The sequence below is a fragment of the Diadema antillarum genome, unplaced genomic scaffold (assembly GCF_040938485.1).
Source record: "Diadema antillarum isolate AM-2024a unplaced genomic scaffold, OU_Dant_1.0 seq00001227_RagTag, whole genome shotgun sequence".
Taxonomy (NCBI): Eukaryota; Metazoa; Echinodermata; class Echinoidea; order Diadematoida; family Diadematidae; genus Diadema; species Diadema antillarum.
Window position 1 is genome coordinate 188,952 of NW_027272016.1, and position 17,121 is coordinate 206,072.

The 17,121-nt window shown below is 40.7% G+C and overlaps 1 protein-coding gene across 1 annotated transcript in view; it reads left to right on the forward strand.

Moving 5' to 3' along the window:
- The first annotated feature begins 10,852 nt into the window (after positions 1-10,852).
- The window catches only part of LOC139745003 (4-aminobutyrate aminotransferase, mitochondrial-like), a 34,168-nt gene continuing 27,899 nt past the window's right edge, over positions 10,853-17,121 (forward strand). The window contains exons 1-2 of the mRNA XM_071655407.1: positions 10,853-10,928; positions 11,467-11,603. Of these exons, the coding sequence (XP_071511508.1) occupies positions 10,853-10,928; positions 11,467-11,603 (213 nt within the window). The remainder of the gene's footprint in view (positions 10,929-11,466; positions 11,604-17,121) is intronic.

A 17,121-nucleotide genomic window follows, 5' to 3' on the forward strand; every position in this document is an offset into this window, starting at 1 on the left:
TAGACATAATATATCGGTGTACAACACAACAGACCTATACATATAAACAAACAAACAAACAAACAGACGGACAAGCAAACACAAGCAACCTCTCTTGTAAAGAGAAAGATAAAAGAGAAAAAAACAAAACACAGTAAAGGAAAAAGAGGAAAAGAGGAAATTGTTTTGAAAGAAGAAACAGAAAGAGACAAGAGGACAGGGAAAGGCGAGAAAGGAGAAGAGATGAAGGGTCTATACCAGCACACGCGAGGCACATGATGCGGTGGATCACCGAGGTATATGTACATAATGTAGGAAAGGAATAGATAAAAGAAAAGAGTGAATTTAACGAATATAAAAGAGAGCTCAGAATTAAGGCTAATTGAAATATAACTCATTCAACTATATAAGAATTTATGAACAACTTCTTCAGTTTAAATGTGATTCACTCTTTGCAGTAATTCTGAATTATCCAAACACTTTTGTTAAGGACCTCTTTGTCTTACTCTGTTATTGGATGTCTCAGCCATCCCAAAACAGATTATCGTCAGATAAGCTCTGATTTCCTTTCAGAATTGTATGCTATATGTTCACAAGTGATAATATATTACAATTATCTCACATAAAGTTCAAATCTGAATCCCTCATCTCGACCAAACTACTAGACCACCGGCCCCTTTGAGGTCCAGTATACCATGTATAGTCTACTCCTACTAGTATTTAGCGCTAGGAAGAATCTTAAGTCCGGTTTTTGGTAGTGGGTTGTTCTTCTACAACGCATGACAAAACTTATCACCATGCCCTTATAGAACAAACTACTTTTTTTTCTTTATGTGTTTTATTGATTTTCGAAAACAAATCATACATAAAATTAAAACAATCAAAGCAAAAAACAAAACAAAACAAAACAAAACAAAACAAAAAAAAAGCAGCCATACCAAGTATTTCACAAATAGGAGTTGTCACCCATTTTCACAAATAATGTAGGATTACGAGAGATGTCCCAAGCAAACCGCCGACAAACCCGCGAACATGCCAGCCGGACCGCCGCTCAATCCACCAGCACCAATCCGGGCCTCTGGCAGACTCCATTCTATATTCGAGTGTTACATTTTCAGTTAAACATGACAAATCATCCACCCACAGTTACGATACTCTTTACTCAACCCTTCTTTCTAGAACAAAATACTTTGAAAACTGATAGCTAGCTACGATGATGTGCCCGAGGCAGTTGTCTATAGCATATTTACCTTTCGACGAGTCTCTCAAGCTATTACTATACCCTGTATACGTTCTTTGATCACAGACATTGGAGGAAGGGATACTTCCATGAAATCAATTGCATCGCGCCCTCATGAGTAGATGGAATCCATTATAATTATCATTCATTGTGAGAAACTGAATTACATTGTATTATATAGACTTACGAGCCCTTTCAGTTTTTCGCAATACGTGATAAATCATAATAGATTCAATTACTATATATAGATGAGAATAGGGTGTTTCGTCACGTGTATTGCTGTTAACCCACCAAGGAAAGTAGGTCCCTACATGCGGTCATTATGTTTAAAATACAAGTACTAAGTAAGAACAATATTACAGCTGCTATTCCAGAACAGTGATCAGCCTTGTCCTCCATCTGCATATTCAGTGGAAACTATGCAAACTATAGACAGGAATGACAGTTGATTTTGAAAATCATCAAGCTCCATTAGTATGATCTACGTGTAGCCATGAAGTAGGACATACACTTTTACATTTCGATTACAATATTTTGTTTAACACTATAAATAGGGGACATGTATTCAAATTAGTCATATTATGGGTCTTTAAAGCAGAGATTCAAGATTCAAGATTCAAGATTCTTTATTGTCTGATGAAATACAGAAATTTCCCTTCCATAGGCAGATAAAAAATGTTTGGATAATTAGAGACAAAGACATTGTACGAGTGAATAGCTATTGACTGTCACATACATATTGGTATCAATGCAAAACTATATATCTATATTTTGTAAAACGTCTACACAGAAAACATTGATTAAAGACTTTATTACACTTTAACCTAACATGTATTTTATTTCAAAACTTCCAATTTATGGAGTTATTAACTTATTTTCTAATGCATTTCGTCTCCATGCCCTCTTTTACCTTTTGCAAACCACACACAATATATTGCGATGATTCTTCATTCAATCTTTGTTTTAACAACAGAGATTGCATATTTGTTATACCACACGACATTATGTCACTTTAACTGCAGTTATTGCGAGTTTGTGTTTTATCATCACTAAACAATATCAAAGAAGTCATTTCTTTTTTTAATGGAGCTTCATCTCATGGTTTGTGAGGATTAAAACACGATAGATAAAAACTGTTGGTGCAACAGGCACTGAAACCTGTATGTATTATGCTCAAAGAGTTAGCTAGTCTTATAAGAAATTTATCTTTTGATGGCCCAATCGGGTAACAAAGACTCAAAATTGATTGTTATATTTCCGTTTATTTTGGGCAACTCCTTTTTTTCCTGGCCACCCAACTTTTAGATATAAAGATTTGATCGACCCGAACGGACCAGCAGAGAAGGAAGTTGATGTCGAGCCCTGCATTATAACATCACGCTTTGTCTACAACATTATGGCGTCGGTTTTAGCAGCCCGGATTGATTTTCAATAAATGTATTGTTTCCAAGTTGTTGTAATGATTTTATTTGATAGCGCAGTACTAGTGTGACTGGTTTGCTTTTAAACGGTATCTTAGTTAGATAATCCTAAATTTTCATTGTAGCTCCCTCACTACCATTCTCCAGGGGTCTGCGAAGAGGGGAAAAATTACTTTTAACTATAATTCCTCTTAGTAGAGCAGATAAGCTGCAAAATTGTGCAAAATTTGACTAAAGCATGAAACTTTCACCAGTGTTAGTACATGTTATAAGATTCATTTTAATATCGGGAGGTAAGTCTGAATTGACCTCTGATGACCTCCAAAGGTCAATGACCTCAAAATTTGATAAAAATTGATATTTTGCGTCATTGATTAATGTTAAATATGGTAACGATGTACTAAAGACTCATTTTTCTTACAGTGGAATTGTCTTCATGTTCCATAGAACCCTGACAGGTTTACCTTGACCTCTGATGACCTGCAGAGGTCAATGACCTCAAAATATCAGAATGTTGATATTTTGTCATTGATTAATGATAAACACGGCAATGATGTACTAAAACCATTTTTTTAACAGTGGAATTGCCTCAATGTTCCGCAGATCCTTGACAGGTTTTTAGCGTTGACCTCTAATGACCTCCAGAGGTCAGTGACCTCAAATTATCAGAATTTTGATATTTGGTGCAATTGGTTGATGATAAACATGATAACGATGTCCTAAACATTCATTTGTGTTACAACTGAATCGTTTTCCTATTCCTCAGATCAAGGGAAATTATTTACACGTCTCTGCCTTTGACCGCTGAGGACTTTGACAGGTCAATGACCTCAAAATATCAAAATATTGATATTTGATGTATAATCAACGGTTAACTGTATACCTGGTGTGCAATTATGCATTATGCTATTAGCATTTATGCTACAAGAAGTGACTTCTCATCCCACAGAACATTGGTCATTACGGTACCCTATGTATATCCAACTTTGACCTCCAAGGACAATGTGAGGTCAGACTTTTAGAATATCAAAATTTGTGTAGGATTGCAAATATTGATGTTTGGCTTCATTGGTTTAATCCTGAATGTTTAATCATGTACAAATCACGCCTTGACGTTATAATCAAAGTATATGTATGCATATTCCACAGAGCATTGGTTCATAGTAACAGGTCTCAGGAATGTGAGCGGTCAATTACTTCAGAAATGAAGCTTACGTGTCTTCATCAGTGATGGCAGTGACCTCAAATATAATATTTATGTTTGGGTTAGTTATGCATACTAGCTTGCATGAAATTATGTGCAACATTATCCAATTTGCACTGGACAAAATTTGTACGCTTAAACATGGAAGGTGGGGAGAGGAGTAGGCCTACCATATTTTGGGTTGATGCTTAATAGTTTGTGAACAGGCATATGGCAAACTAAGTCCCTTGAACTGGATGAAAGGGTGACAGATGTTAACTAGAAAACAACAGGCCCACCTCATCAGGTGTACGTCACAAGTCAAACAACCCGAGTCGTACAACCCATGAGTTACGCAGCCCACGAGTCACATCCCGTGACCTAAACACTAGATGAACAAGGTCAATGAGCTCGACATCAAATATAATAGACCCACAAGCTGTGCGGTCCGCGAGCCCGACACTCGAGGAAAACAAGACCCACGAGATTAATATATGTATTACATCAGAAAGCTTAATCTATTCAGTGTAGGTCTTGTGGACCTCCCCCTCCCCCCATGTGTCGGACCCTTATGGGCCTGGTTTGCCTATACTATAAGCAGGGCTCGACACTAACGGTGGCCCGGTGGCCCGGGGCCACCAAATACGCACATCGGGCCACCAAATACGCACATCGGGCCACCAAAATTTCAGAAATGAAGATTTTGGTGGCCTGATCGGGCCGCCAAAAAATGTCGGATGTTTGCCTTTGGGCCACCAAAATAAAAGTTAGTGTGGAGCCCTGCTACAAGTGTCAAGCTCATGGGCAATGCTACCTAGTTTCGAGCTGGCGGGCCTGTGTCGGTCAGTGTCAAGCTCGTGGGCTGCATGGTTCCGATGAATAACTCATGGTCCTGGAGCATATAAGTGACGTCATGGACCATTTGGAAAGCGACATACTGTGAGGCATAACATGCATTCCACATGAAGCAACCCTGTGTCTTGCAACTTGCTATATTGTCATCCAATTAAGTTTGGGTCATTACGTCAGGCAATTTTGGGCATTTTTTAATGATCTCTTTAGGTACCCTCAATTCAAAATAGGAGTGGAACTACTATTTACTCCAATTGTCTTCTTTATGCTCGATACTCCTTAACACTTGGTTGTTTCCAATATGCCGCCATCCGGTTTGCATCCAATGTGTGAATCAGGGTACGCTGGCAGCGGGTAATATCACCTGCATGATCCGGTTAAGACTCTCTGCCAGCAAGTGATGATTCAGTGTAACCTGCTGAAATTGATCTAGATCCATACCCTTGATCTCTTTCAAGACAGGGCAGCATCTGCGTCTTCAGTGAAGCACGCGATCGGCACACAGGATCTCCTCCACGACTAAACTGGATAGACATCCTGAGGTCAGCCCAGCGTTCTTATAGGTGCACAGCCACTGTATGCGATCAGTCATCAGAGTCTTCCAGTGGCAATATCTAAACAGTTTAGGTGAAGGCAACCTTGTCTCTATGATGAGTGCATTGCACATAGAGTACAGGATGCACGAGATGATAAGAAAGCTTCTTTTTGATTCGCGGGATAGGCTACAATCCTTTCTCAGGCAGAGGTTCTGAATTATCGGGTCGTGCTCAGTCTGCACACAGTGAGCTGAACACCATATCAAGTATACGTGTATAATGATTGTGTGTAATGATATGGGAAAAATGCATGGAAAAATCAAAATACATGTTTATGTATTTTACGTGGAATCAGTTCCCGTCTGTTGTCTTGGCAGAAATGCACCAATCTTGCAATGCTGTTGTTTATTATTTTTCCCTCTCCATCACGGGTACCTATGGAACGTGTTGATCAAAGTTTTTGTGATGTCGGAAAATGCGAGGCTGTATTGCAGGTGGCCTATTGCAGGTGGCCTTCAAATTGTTTTTCACATTATATTGGCATGTGTAACAGACTGTAACTCACCAAGATGCCTCTTGAAATGTTTTGAAAAAAGTTCTGCTTGATTTCACATGAGCGATGATTATCAGTTGTCTTTCTGCTATCATCTTGTGTCAAAGTATTGTTTCTATTCAAAAGACAGCGTGCCAATTAATCTGCACTTACTGTTGGTGCTCTATAGGCCCTATCAGACAATCAAACCCACCTTCAGCCTAGACATTCGTAGGCGTTGTGGTGTAGAGCGGGATCTGAACATCTCTCATGAAGCGAGACTTCTCTTTTCTTTTCTTTTCCCCACTAACAATGTGAAACAAAGATATCCGTAGGCGTTGTGGTATGTAGACGTGGTCACGTAGAGCGAGACTTCTCTTTTCTTTTCTTTTCCCCACTAACAAATAAGTTTAGCAGGAAACATAGAAGCATTCGCACATACTATTTACATTTCCCATCACATGCTTTTAAATCGGAATTTTCATGTAATTTACACATTTTTGCCTGGAAAAGAATTACCAAGAACTTTTTAAAATGATTTGCCCCTTAACAAATCAGACTACATCTCTTGAAATGTCTTCAAACGTAAATTAAAGTAATTCCTCTTAAATGATTACTCTTATATATATATGTAGCCCAGTGGCTGCTAGCACACAAAATTGCCCGGTGACGCAAAAGTACACAGCCCTATACAGCCCCTTCTTTGAGTTTATGCAATCAGGGAGGTCCCTGATGAAATCCTTTGTTTTGCTTCCTGTCAGACTTCCTTTGTTTTCTCGTCTTCAATGCCCCTTCCCAAGAAAAGAGTGATTGACAGCAGTTTATGAGTTTAGCAATTAACTCCCCCATAAAAGGTCCATAATCTTCAGTACCAGAGCCCCACTCCAAATAACTGAACGTAACTAGTGTGAGGAGGCGCCTCACACCCTAATTTTCATGTGCACTGATTCCGGTGTCTTAAGAAGTAGTCAAACAAATTAGAGACCATTGGTGAGCAATGCATGCACTGGCTCTTTGTCTCCTGCCCCTTGTTTGATATCGTTAATTATAATTAAGCGGAAATTGACAGGAAACACTACAGAAGATTTTGCATAGAAAATAATGGGAGGAGCTAATGAGACTTTTCACCAATGGGGTTTTATTATTTTGTGGAGACTACTCCCAAAGATCAGATTTAACCAATGAAATAGTGGTAGGAAAAGAAAATGTGAATAGTTAATTAGGTATAAAAGAGCATGTTTGAGAGTTGTTTAAAAAGTTGGTGAGTGTCAAAACTTGGTGAGTGTCAAAACTTGGTGAGTGTCAAGACTTGGTGAGTGTCAGACTTGGTGAATGACTGAGCTGAGAGGAGAGAAGTGGCAAGCAAAATTCGACCGAGCTCCCACACATTATGTAGAGAAGCAATTAAGAGCGTCACAGAATTTGGGAACTTTGAGAGTTGTTTGAAGCTTGAGGAGACAGGAGCAGATTTTTGGTTGGAGACCACTAAGATAGAGTTGGAAACCCCCTTCCTTCACCCATCATGTCCTCTCCAAACTAATTATTAACCTGCACTGACACTGTGTACCTCGCTGACATAGAACTGTGAGCGTCATCACGATGATGTTAGTCGGACTGTTCACATGATTTAATTCGGTTCACCCAAAGTCAGAGTGTAATGAACTCGAGCGACAACTGGTTGACTGGCGTCATGGTCATGATGGTTGGAGCGTTCCATCCGACTGAGGCAAAGCATGGACCTATTGTGGTAGGTCCATGGGTAAAGTAAAGTGACAGCGACTGTGTTGATGCTGGACTCCCCACGCCCCTGGTGATGAACCGGTATACGAGTTCGTGATAAGGGCAGATTTCCGACTGGACACCCCAGCTCATCGACGATGACGAGATCGACATGCGGAGGAGGTCCTCATGCGTCGACCAAACAGACGTCGAGCTAAGTGGCCACAACTCACTAATTTCATTTTCCCAACTAACCAAACCCCTTCCCCCTCCCGTAGAGTAAATGGTCGTAAAGGGTCTCCTGTTAATGAGTGTTAAAGAAATGAGTGCGAGAGAGAGGTCCAGTTATATTATGTAATATTGATTAGTGTTGCAATGGTGACAAAATGGTGATCATTCCGTAGATATTTGCAGAAAATGTGTCATGAGTTGTAAAAAGGAAATTGTTTGTGAGCCATTCATTATTTCAGGCCTACGGGAAGGCCGGTGAATAAATATGCTGTTTGAAGCATTAGAGTTAATTATATAAAATTGAGCCCTTGTTTATACTTTGTCCTCACCCCTGTGGAGAAATATTAGGCCCCTTTTAAATTTTGGTATTGAAAGTTGATGATGATTGGTGTCTATGTGATTACCTAACCCCCGACCAGTACAGAGAGAAGCTAACAGACCAGACCAACATTTATCCGCCTCTGTACAACATTGGTCGCCCCCTTGAGACGATTTGGGGTTTGGGGGGGGGGGGGTTAGATATATATATATATATATACATATACATACATACATACACGTACTGTCCTACTTTAGCGGGGGGGGGGGGGGAGGGTTCAACAAATTGCTCAAATCCGATTTATTGATATTTTCCCGGAAAAAAAAATATGGTCAGGTCAGGTCAGGTCAACCCTTTACGCCCCCTGGCGTGTAGGGCAGCGACGAAGGCTCTCCACCCGTCTCTGATGCTGACCATCCTCTGTAGAGAAGCCCAGGACTGTCTGTGATCTGTGCTATTTTCTCCTTCTACTGTTCTTCTCCACGTCTGCTTGGGCCTACCACGTCTTCTTTTCCCTTCAGGTGTCCAACGAAGAGCCACTCTGGGGATGGAGTTTGCGTCCATTCTTAAGACATGTCCAATCCATCTCCATCTCTTCCTGGTGATTAGAGTCTCCAGGTCCTCAGTGCGGCATTGTAAGAAGAGGTCGCAGTTGGATATCTTGTTGGGCCAATAAATGCGCAGGATTCTACGCAGGCATGTGGTGTGGAATGCTGATAGCTTGGCAGCATCGCATCTGGTCATTCGCCAGCATTCAGATCCGTACATAAGGGTTGACAGCACGCAGCTATTGTACAATTTCATGTTGGTTTTCAAGGTGCACTGCTGTGATTTCCAGATACTGTTCATACTTCTCATAACATTTCTTGCCTTGTTCAGTCTGTTCCTGATGTCAGTTTCTGCTCCACCATCCTTTCGTACTATGCTGCCCAGGTATGTGAACTGCTCTGTTCTGGGAAGGTTGACACCATAGACCTTGACTGGAGTGGGGTTGTCACTATTAAGAATCATTGTTTCCGTTTACCTTTGGTTCACTTTCAGTCCCACCTGTCCTCCAAATGTAGACAGACGGTTAGTCTTCTCTTGGATGTGACTATGCGAATGTGACAACAGAGCCAGATCATCTGTAAAATCCAGGTCATCCAACACGGAGAAGAGAGTCCAGCGGATTCCTTTCTGCGATCCCTCCATTGTACGTCTCATTGTCCAGTCAATGACTAAGTTAAACAAAATGGCAGACATCACGCATCCTTGCCGAACACCCGTTTCCACCTTAAAGTAAAGGTCACTATTTCCAACAGTGCAGGAAAAATTTTTGTAGAAACTTTTGATGAGTTGCACAATTTTTGTTGGAATTCCATAATGTCGTAATATTTGCCAAAGACTGTCTCTGTGAATGCTGTCAAATGCTTTTTCAAAGTCAATGAAGTTAACATACAGTGTTCGTTGCCATTCTGTGCACTTTTCGATGATGTTTCTCAATGTGAAGATCTGATCTATGCAACCCCTGTTTTTTCTGAACCCTGCTTGTTCTGGCCTAGGAGCTCCATCTACAGCATCTGATATACGTTGTACAATAATCTTGGCCAGAATTTTACTACACACTGGGAGGAGAGTTATCCCTCGCCAATTGTTGCAGTCGTTTAGTGCACCTTTCTTGGATATTTTGACAATGATGCCTTTTGTCCAGTCTTTTGGCACTTGTTCTTCTTCCCAAATAACATCAAAGAGAGATTTCAGAAGGGTTGCTGTCACCTGTGGGTCAACCTTGAACAGTTCAGCACTCAAACCATCTCCTCCAGGGGCTTTATTATTCTTCAGTGTCTTAATAGCTGCAATAATTTCTTCTCTACTTGGGGGTTCAATACTGATGTCCAAATCATTCTCTGCTGTTTCTATAATTGGTGTCTCTTCAGGTGTAGCTCTATTAAGTAATTCTTTGAAGTGTTCCGTCCATCTTTCTTCTATTTGTCTTTCTGTAGTGAGGATCTTACCCTGTTTGTCTTTAACTGGTCCACTTCCATAAGTTCGGAGCTTACCACAAATCCGCTTTGTAATCTTCTAGAGCTCTCCCTGTTCCCCTTTCTGCGCTGCAGTTTCTGCTTCTGAAGCCAGGTTATCCAAGTATTCCCTTTTATCCTTCCTGACCAGTCTTTTCACTTTCCTGTGTACTTCTTTGTAATCCTGCTGACATTTTTCCTTCAGCCGAATTGATTTGGCATCCATCATTTTCTTTTTCTTGCTTCTTCTCTCTTTCATCGCTGTCCATGTCTCTTCTTGTACCCACTGTTTTCTCTTGTTCTCCCGCCTGTATCCAATGCATGTCCTTTCCACGCTGTATCACTATTTCCTGTGTTGGCTTCTTCAATCTCTAAGTCTTGTAATGCTTGGAATCTGTTTCTCAGTTCTAATGTGAAGGCTGATTTCACTTTTGGATCTCTTAATCTGTCAGTGTCAAAATGTCTCCTTGGAGTTTGCTGTCTTTCTGCTCTCTTGAGCTTCAGCTTGATATCTGCTACAACAAGTTGATGATCACTGCCAACATCAGCTCCTCTCCTAACTCTCACATCCTGTAGGGATCTTCTCCATGTGCCATTGATGAGCAGGTGGTCAATTTGGTTCTTATCCCTTCTGTTAGGAGAATACCAAGATAGCTTATAAATTTCCTTGTGGGTAAAGAGTGTTCCTCCAATGACCAGATTGTTCAGAGCGCAGAAGTTTGCCAGTCTCTCCCCATTTTCGTTCATTATTCCACATCCATGTGTGCCCATTTCTCTCGCGTAATAGGTGTTGTCATTTCCCACTTTCGCATTCATGTCTCCCATCACAATGATCAGGTCATGGCGTGGAACAGTTTCCAGTTCTCTTTGAAGAGTGTCGTAAAAGATGTTCTTATCTTCCTCATCTACATTATTAGTTGGTGCATAACATTGAATAAGTGATAAATTGACCTGCTTACCCCTCAGTCGAACGTTCATCATTCTACTGCTAATTGGCTTCCACTCTAAGAGGCATTTGTCAACCCCCTTTTTTAGAATCACCGCCACTCCTTCATGATGTTGTCCGTCTTCCCTCCCGGAGTAAAGTACTGTCTCTCCGGTTGTAGTCTTCATTTTGCCACTTTTCGTCCACCTGCTTTCACTGATTCCTAGGATGTGTAAGTCATACCTTTGCATTTCTGAAACAACTTGAGCTAGTCTGCCGGTGTCATACATAGTTTGTACATTCCAAAATCCTACCTTCATCTTCCTTTGGCTGTGTTTAGTGCTTCCTTGGTCGTGCCAGTAGCTTCCTCACGGCTTTCACTTCTGCCAGTCATACAAGTCCCAGACTGGAACTCTGGGGCACTGCCCACATCAGATCGAGTGTTTTTCCTTGTCGCTGTTTCCGTAAATTGAGATTTTTTCTGGGATAGAATTGTTAGTCCTATGCCCAACCCCCAATTAACCTGGAGGGCCAGTGGGTTACCCTTCGTCTGGTCTCTACCCTTCGACCAATCCGGCCTGGGTGGCCCTACCAGGAGTAAACACTCCCGCCGGCATAGCTCTCCGGGTCACTGAGACACTCAAGCCCACTGACCACTACAAGGTGGTAACCCATGCAGTGGCAATATCTAAACAGTTTAGGTGAAGGCAACCTTGTCTCTATGATGAGTGCATTGCACATAGAGTACAGGATGCACGAGATGATAAGAAAGCTTCTTTTTGATTCGCGGGATAGGCTACAATCCTTTCTCAGGCAGAGTTCTGAATTATCGGGTCGTGCTCAGTCTGCACACAGTGAGCTGAACACCATATCAAGTATACGTGTATAATGATTGTGTGTAATGATATGGGAAAAATGCATGGAAAAATCAAAATACATGTTTATGTATTTTACATGGAATCAGTTCCCGTCTGTTGTCTTGGCAGAAATGCACCAATCTTGCAATGTTGTTGTTTATTATTTTCCCTCTCCATCACGGGTACATATGGAACGTGTTGATCAAAGTTTTTGTGATGTCGGAAAATGCGAGGCTGTATTGCAGGTGGCCTATTGCAGGTGGCCTTCAAATTGTTTTTCACATTATATTGGCATGTGTAACAGACTGTAACTCACCAAGATGCCTCTTGAAATGTTTTGAAAAAAGTTCTGCTTGATTTCACATGAGCGGATGATTATCAGTTGTCTTTCTGCTATCATCTTGTGTGAAACAAAGTATTGTTTCTATTCAAAAGATAGCGTGCCAATTAATCTGCACTTACTGTTGGTGCTCTATAGGCCCTATCAGACAATCAAACCCACCTTTAGCCTAGACATTCGTAGGCGTTGTGGTGTAGAGCGGGATCTGAACATCTCTCATGAAGCGAGACTTCTCTTTTCTTTTCTTTTCCCCACTAACAATGTGAAACAAAGATATCCGTAGGCGTTGTGGTATGTAGACGTGGTCACGTAGAGCGAGACTTCTCTTTTCTTTTCTTTTCCCCACTAACAAATAAGTTTAGCAGGAGACATAGAAGCATTCGCACATACTGTTTACATTTCCCATCACATGCTTTTAAATCGGAATTTTCATGTAATTTACACATTTTGCCTGGAAAAGAATTACCAAGAACTTTTCAATACAACACATGTTCAAAAGAAACCATTTGGTTCATATATAATTTACTCTACAGAGTGATTCATAGGGGCCTACTTATCACCGTCCACGTACTCCAACAGTTTTCGCTAAAGATACAAGTATGTTTACAAGACTGCAAACATTAGAATGATTTGCCCCTTAACAAATCAGACTACATCTCTTGAAATGTCTTCAAACGTAAATTAAAGTAATTCCTCTTAAATGATTACTCTCTTATATGTATATACATATATACACGTACTGTCCTACTTTAGCGGGGGGGGGGGGGGGGGGAGGGTTCGACAAATTGCTCAAATCCGATTTATTGATATTTTCCTGGAAAAAAAATATGGCTTAGAAATCAATCCTGTGAGATATGTCATTGGAATCGCCAGCGCAATATTATTTTGTTCATTTATAAGAAATAAATCGCATTTGTCACTTGCTGCCTTTTGCCAGGGTGGGGCGGTACAGGTTTGACAGATCTGCGAGAGCATTATACAGTGTGATTAATATTTCTTCACCGGGGACATGGTGATGTGCACTTTACAATTTCATGTTCAGTTTTCCTAAAGAGTACACCTTAACTGGGGCGGCGGAATTGTGTGTGTGTGTGTGTGTGTGTGTGTATGTGTGTGTGTGTTTTTTTTTCTAAGTGTGGGGGTGGGGTAGGGCTCCGGGGCAGCGTTTTTGGCAAGGGTCAATGGTCGATTTTTTAATTATGCTTTTTCCGTTTTCAGTATGCACCAGACCAGATTAATGAATAGGACCATCCAATGCTCTCTATAGAACATCATCATGTTTACCATTAATCATAATGTCAAACATCAATATTCTGATAAGTAGAGGTCATTTAACTGTCGAGGTCATCAGAGGTCAAAGGTGGAAACCTGCCTGTGCTCTTCGGAATATATGAAGACAACGTCATTATTGTGTAAGTTCCCTAAAACTCCTTACTACTTTCTCCAAGCCGGCGACCAATTATTGTACAGAGGCGGATAGATATTGGATTGGTCTGTCACCTTCTCTCTGTACTGGTCGGGGGTTAGATACTCACATAGACACCGATCATCACCAAAATTCCAAAAGTAGAAGAAACTAGATATTTTTCCACAACACCAAATGCAAAATGCGTTAGAATGATAACATTTACATGGATAACACCAATGCTACTAACGGCATATTTATTCCAACGACCTGCCTTCCTGTAGGTCTGAAACAAAAAACTTCTTCACAAACAAGTTTCTTTCCTCACAACTTAGTTTAGCATTCCACTCATCACTTAGGAACGTCTTTACGGCTTTTGAGACCATTTCATATACCGTCTTATTCTATGGGAAATGGAGGGATTTAGTTAGTAGGGAGAAATGATGCTAGTGGGTGTGGTCACTTATCTCGACATCGGTACAGTCGACGAATGAGGTCCTCGTCTGCATGTCATTGTCGATCTCGTCAGTGTGGCTGGGCCGTCCGTTGAGTGGTATGCCGTCACGCTCTCATTAGACTCTTCGTCACCATCACTGTCCACTTTGTATCAGTCTGACAGGGCGCTTCAACATCTCCGATGACACCAGTTGACTATTTGGAGTTTGTAATTGCACTCCAAATTGGCGTAAACCAAAGTTTTGTCTTATCGTGACGCACAGTTTCTCCTCATGTGCTGCTCCTCGCCGATTCAGTTACGACAGTCAGATCCTCATCACATTCACAGCGTCGATAAAGAGTAGTTGATTGACTTGGAGGGGGCATGATGTACCAAGGAAGGGGAACTCCTGTCTTTATCTCTGTGGTCTCCAACTATTCTCAAAGTTCCTCAAAGTTCCAAAATGCTCTGCAGCCTTTGCTTCACTATATAGTGTGAAGCCGCTCCCATTGTGCTTGCCACTCTAACTGATTTCTCGGCTCAGACATGTTTTTTATAACTAATTTACTAACAAACTTCCTTTTTCTAAAGCATTTCATTGGCTCAATCTTATATTGGGGTGTGGTGTTTACTAGAAATCAATTCCTTATTGGTCAAAATGTTCAATTTGCTCCTCCTATTCGTTTCTGTGAGAATTCAATTTTCTAATGATTCATCTCAATTTCTGATTAATTCGCCCACTGTCTTTTAGTTTCTTCATTCACTTCTTCTCTGTAACCACTGGTAAAGACTTTATTGTTTCTTGTATATCAAAATGATAAACCAAATGGACATTAGTGTCCTTATGACAACCAACGTCATCGTTGTTCTGGGTCGTTGTCCCTGAATTTGTCTTTGGAGTTCCTGTTTGACCCACTACACTAAACAATAAATGCTAGAATAGAGGGATACATTCTGGCAGGAGGGCCACCTTCCAGCTCAGAGGGTCATTTATGTTTGGGGATCAGAGGGCAAAAACACGTCATCACGTTATTCCCCGTAATTTGGCGCGGGGCTTTGGGGATGGAGAGTGCTGACCACTAGCGGGGAAAGTAGCCAATGTCAAACTCATAAATTCCTTTCACCATAGAATTTTCTTGGGAGAGGGGGGTTTGAGAAAAAAGGGAACAGCTGGAAGGAAGATACTAGTAAACGGTTTTAAAAACTCCAAGAAGAGGAAAATACTTAGCATATTGGCGTCACAGGGTGTCTAGGAAAACGACTGCAGTGATCTGTTTTCTTTTACTCTCTATCCTATTCTATTTTATTTTATTTTATTCTATTCTATTTTATCCTTATATTATAAACATGTGCTAGTAGCCATCTGGGCTACAATTGTGTTTGTTTTGTACATCCTCTAAAGGTCACCAGAGGTCAAAGGTAGAGCCCTATCTGTGCTCTTTGGAATAATGAAGACAATTTCTTGTAAAACAGATATGCTTGTTTTGTACATCTTAACCATGTTTATCATTAACTAAGAACATCACAGATCAATATTATGGTATTTTGAGGTCATTGACCTCTAAAGGTCATCAGAGGTCAAAGGTAGAAACCTGTCAATGCCCTGTGGAATCAGAAGAATTGTAGTACAAATGCATATTTAGTGCAGCGTAACCAACGTCTACGCCTATCTTTCACAAATGCCTTCAAACATCAATATTCTGATATTTGAAGTTCATTGACCTCTGGAGGTCATCAGAGGTCAAATCAGACTTACCTCCCGGTCTTAAAATGAATCTCATGGTATGTACTAACACTGGTGAAAGTTTCATGCTTTAGTCAAATTTTGCACAATTCTCATGACTTTGAGGGCTTAGCCGCTCTACTTGTTCCGTAACATAGCAAAATGAGAATGACTGGATCATCGATGGAAAACTAACTAACAAGAGCACAAAAAAAGAGAAGAAAAAACTAAAACATTTCCACAGTATCTGCATGCTGCAGTCACTGTCAAACTTCTTTTTTTTTTCAGTGTGAACGTTTCGCACGACATGAATCCTTTGTTTTGTTTGGGTTTTTTTTTTTTTTTTTTGCCTGTTGTATAATACTATTTGACATTGTATATTTTGATTCCGCGGAATGTAGCATGTGAAAATCATCTTATACCCGACCGAAAATAGGCACAAAAACTACTTGCGAGAGAATGTCATTTTTCAGAGTTGCACCCAACCCTTCAATCTCTATAAAATGGGCATAACGATAAGGATTTTTAAACATGATTGATATGATTTGAAGATCATACTAGATCACACTATTTCAGAATTGCTCGTTCTCTCCCTGGTTTTGCTCATGCGAGGTGACCTTCATCACAGACTTGCGTAAGAGCCTCCTATTGTTACACCAAAATGGCGTCTCCCTCTAGCAACGTGTGCCTGTACCCCAATGAATGGCCCAATACAGTATTGATTCCATACCAGCAACACGCGGGAAAACGACCGGGTCATCGCTTGTCTCACCACAGCGGAGAGAGAAGTGGTCTGGACTGGGTGGGAAACATGCTCACTATTAAACGGATGTTTCGTATAATCGCATCCTGCGCCTACCTAAATATCTTTTATTCTGCTTTCATATATCATACAGATTCGCAACTGTAACCAGGGCCCTGTTGCATAAAACCCTTACCGCTGGACTTACCGCTCCTTTCTAGCGGTAAGTCTTCAAATTAGCGGTAAATTTTATAATCCTTGATGCTGATTGGCTGTGGCTGATTGGCTGTGACGCCTAATTTTGACGGTAGTTACCATTGAAATTCAACGGTAAGTTTTATGCAACGGGCCACAGATGATGATACCAGGCGAGGCACAACTAATACCTTGATAATCAGACAGCTCTCTAAATTCCGTGGATTGGAAGTCAATCTAAACGATTGTAGTCAGGGACCAATCGAAAATAGGATTGAAAGTTTCAATCGAATAAGATTGAATTCTAACTCTATTAGAGTGACAACTTCAATCCAACGTTTGGATTGGTCCCTGACTACAAAACTATTTCAATCTAAGGAATTTAGAATGTGGCGATCAAAAGAAGGAGGTAATGAAAACCCCTAGAAGACAAGTAAAGGTAGTTTGTTTGTTTGTTTGCGTTATTTTTGTCACGGAGTTAAAAAG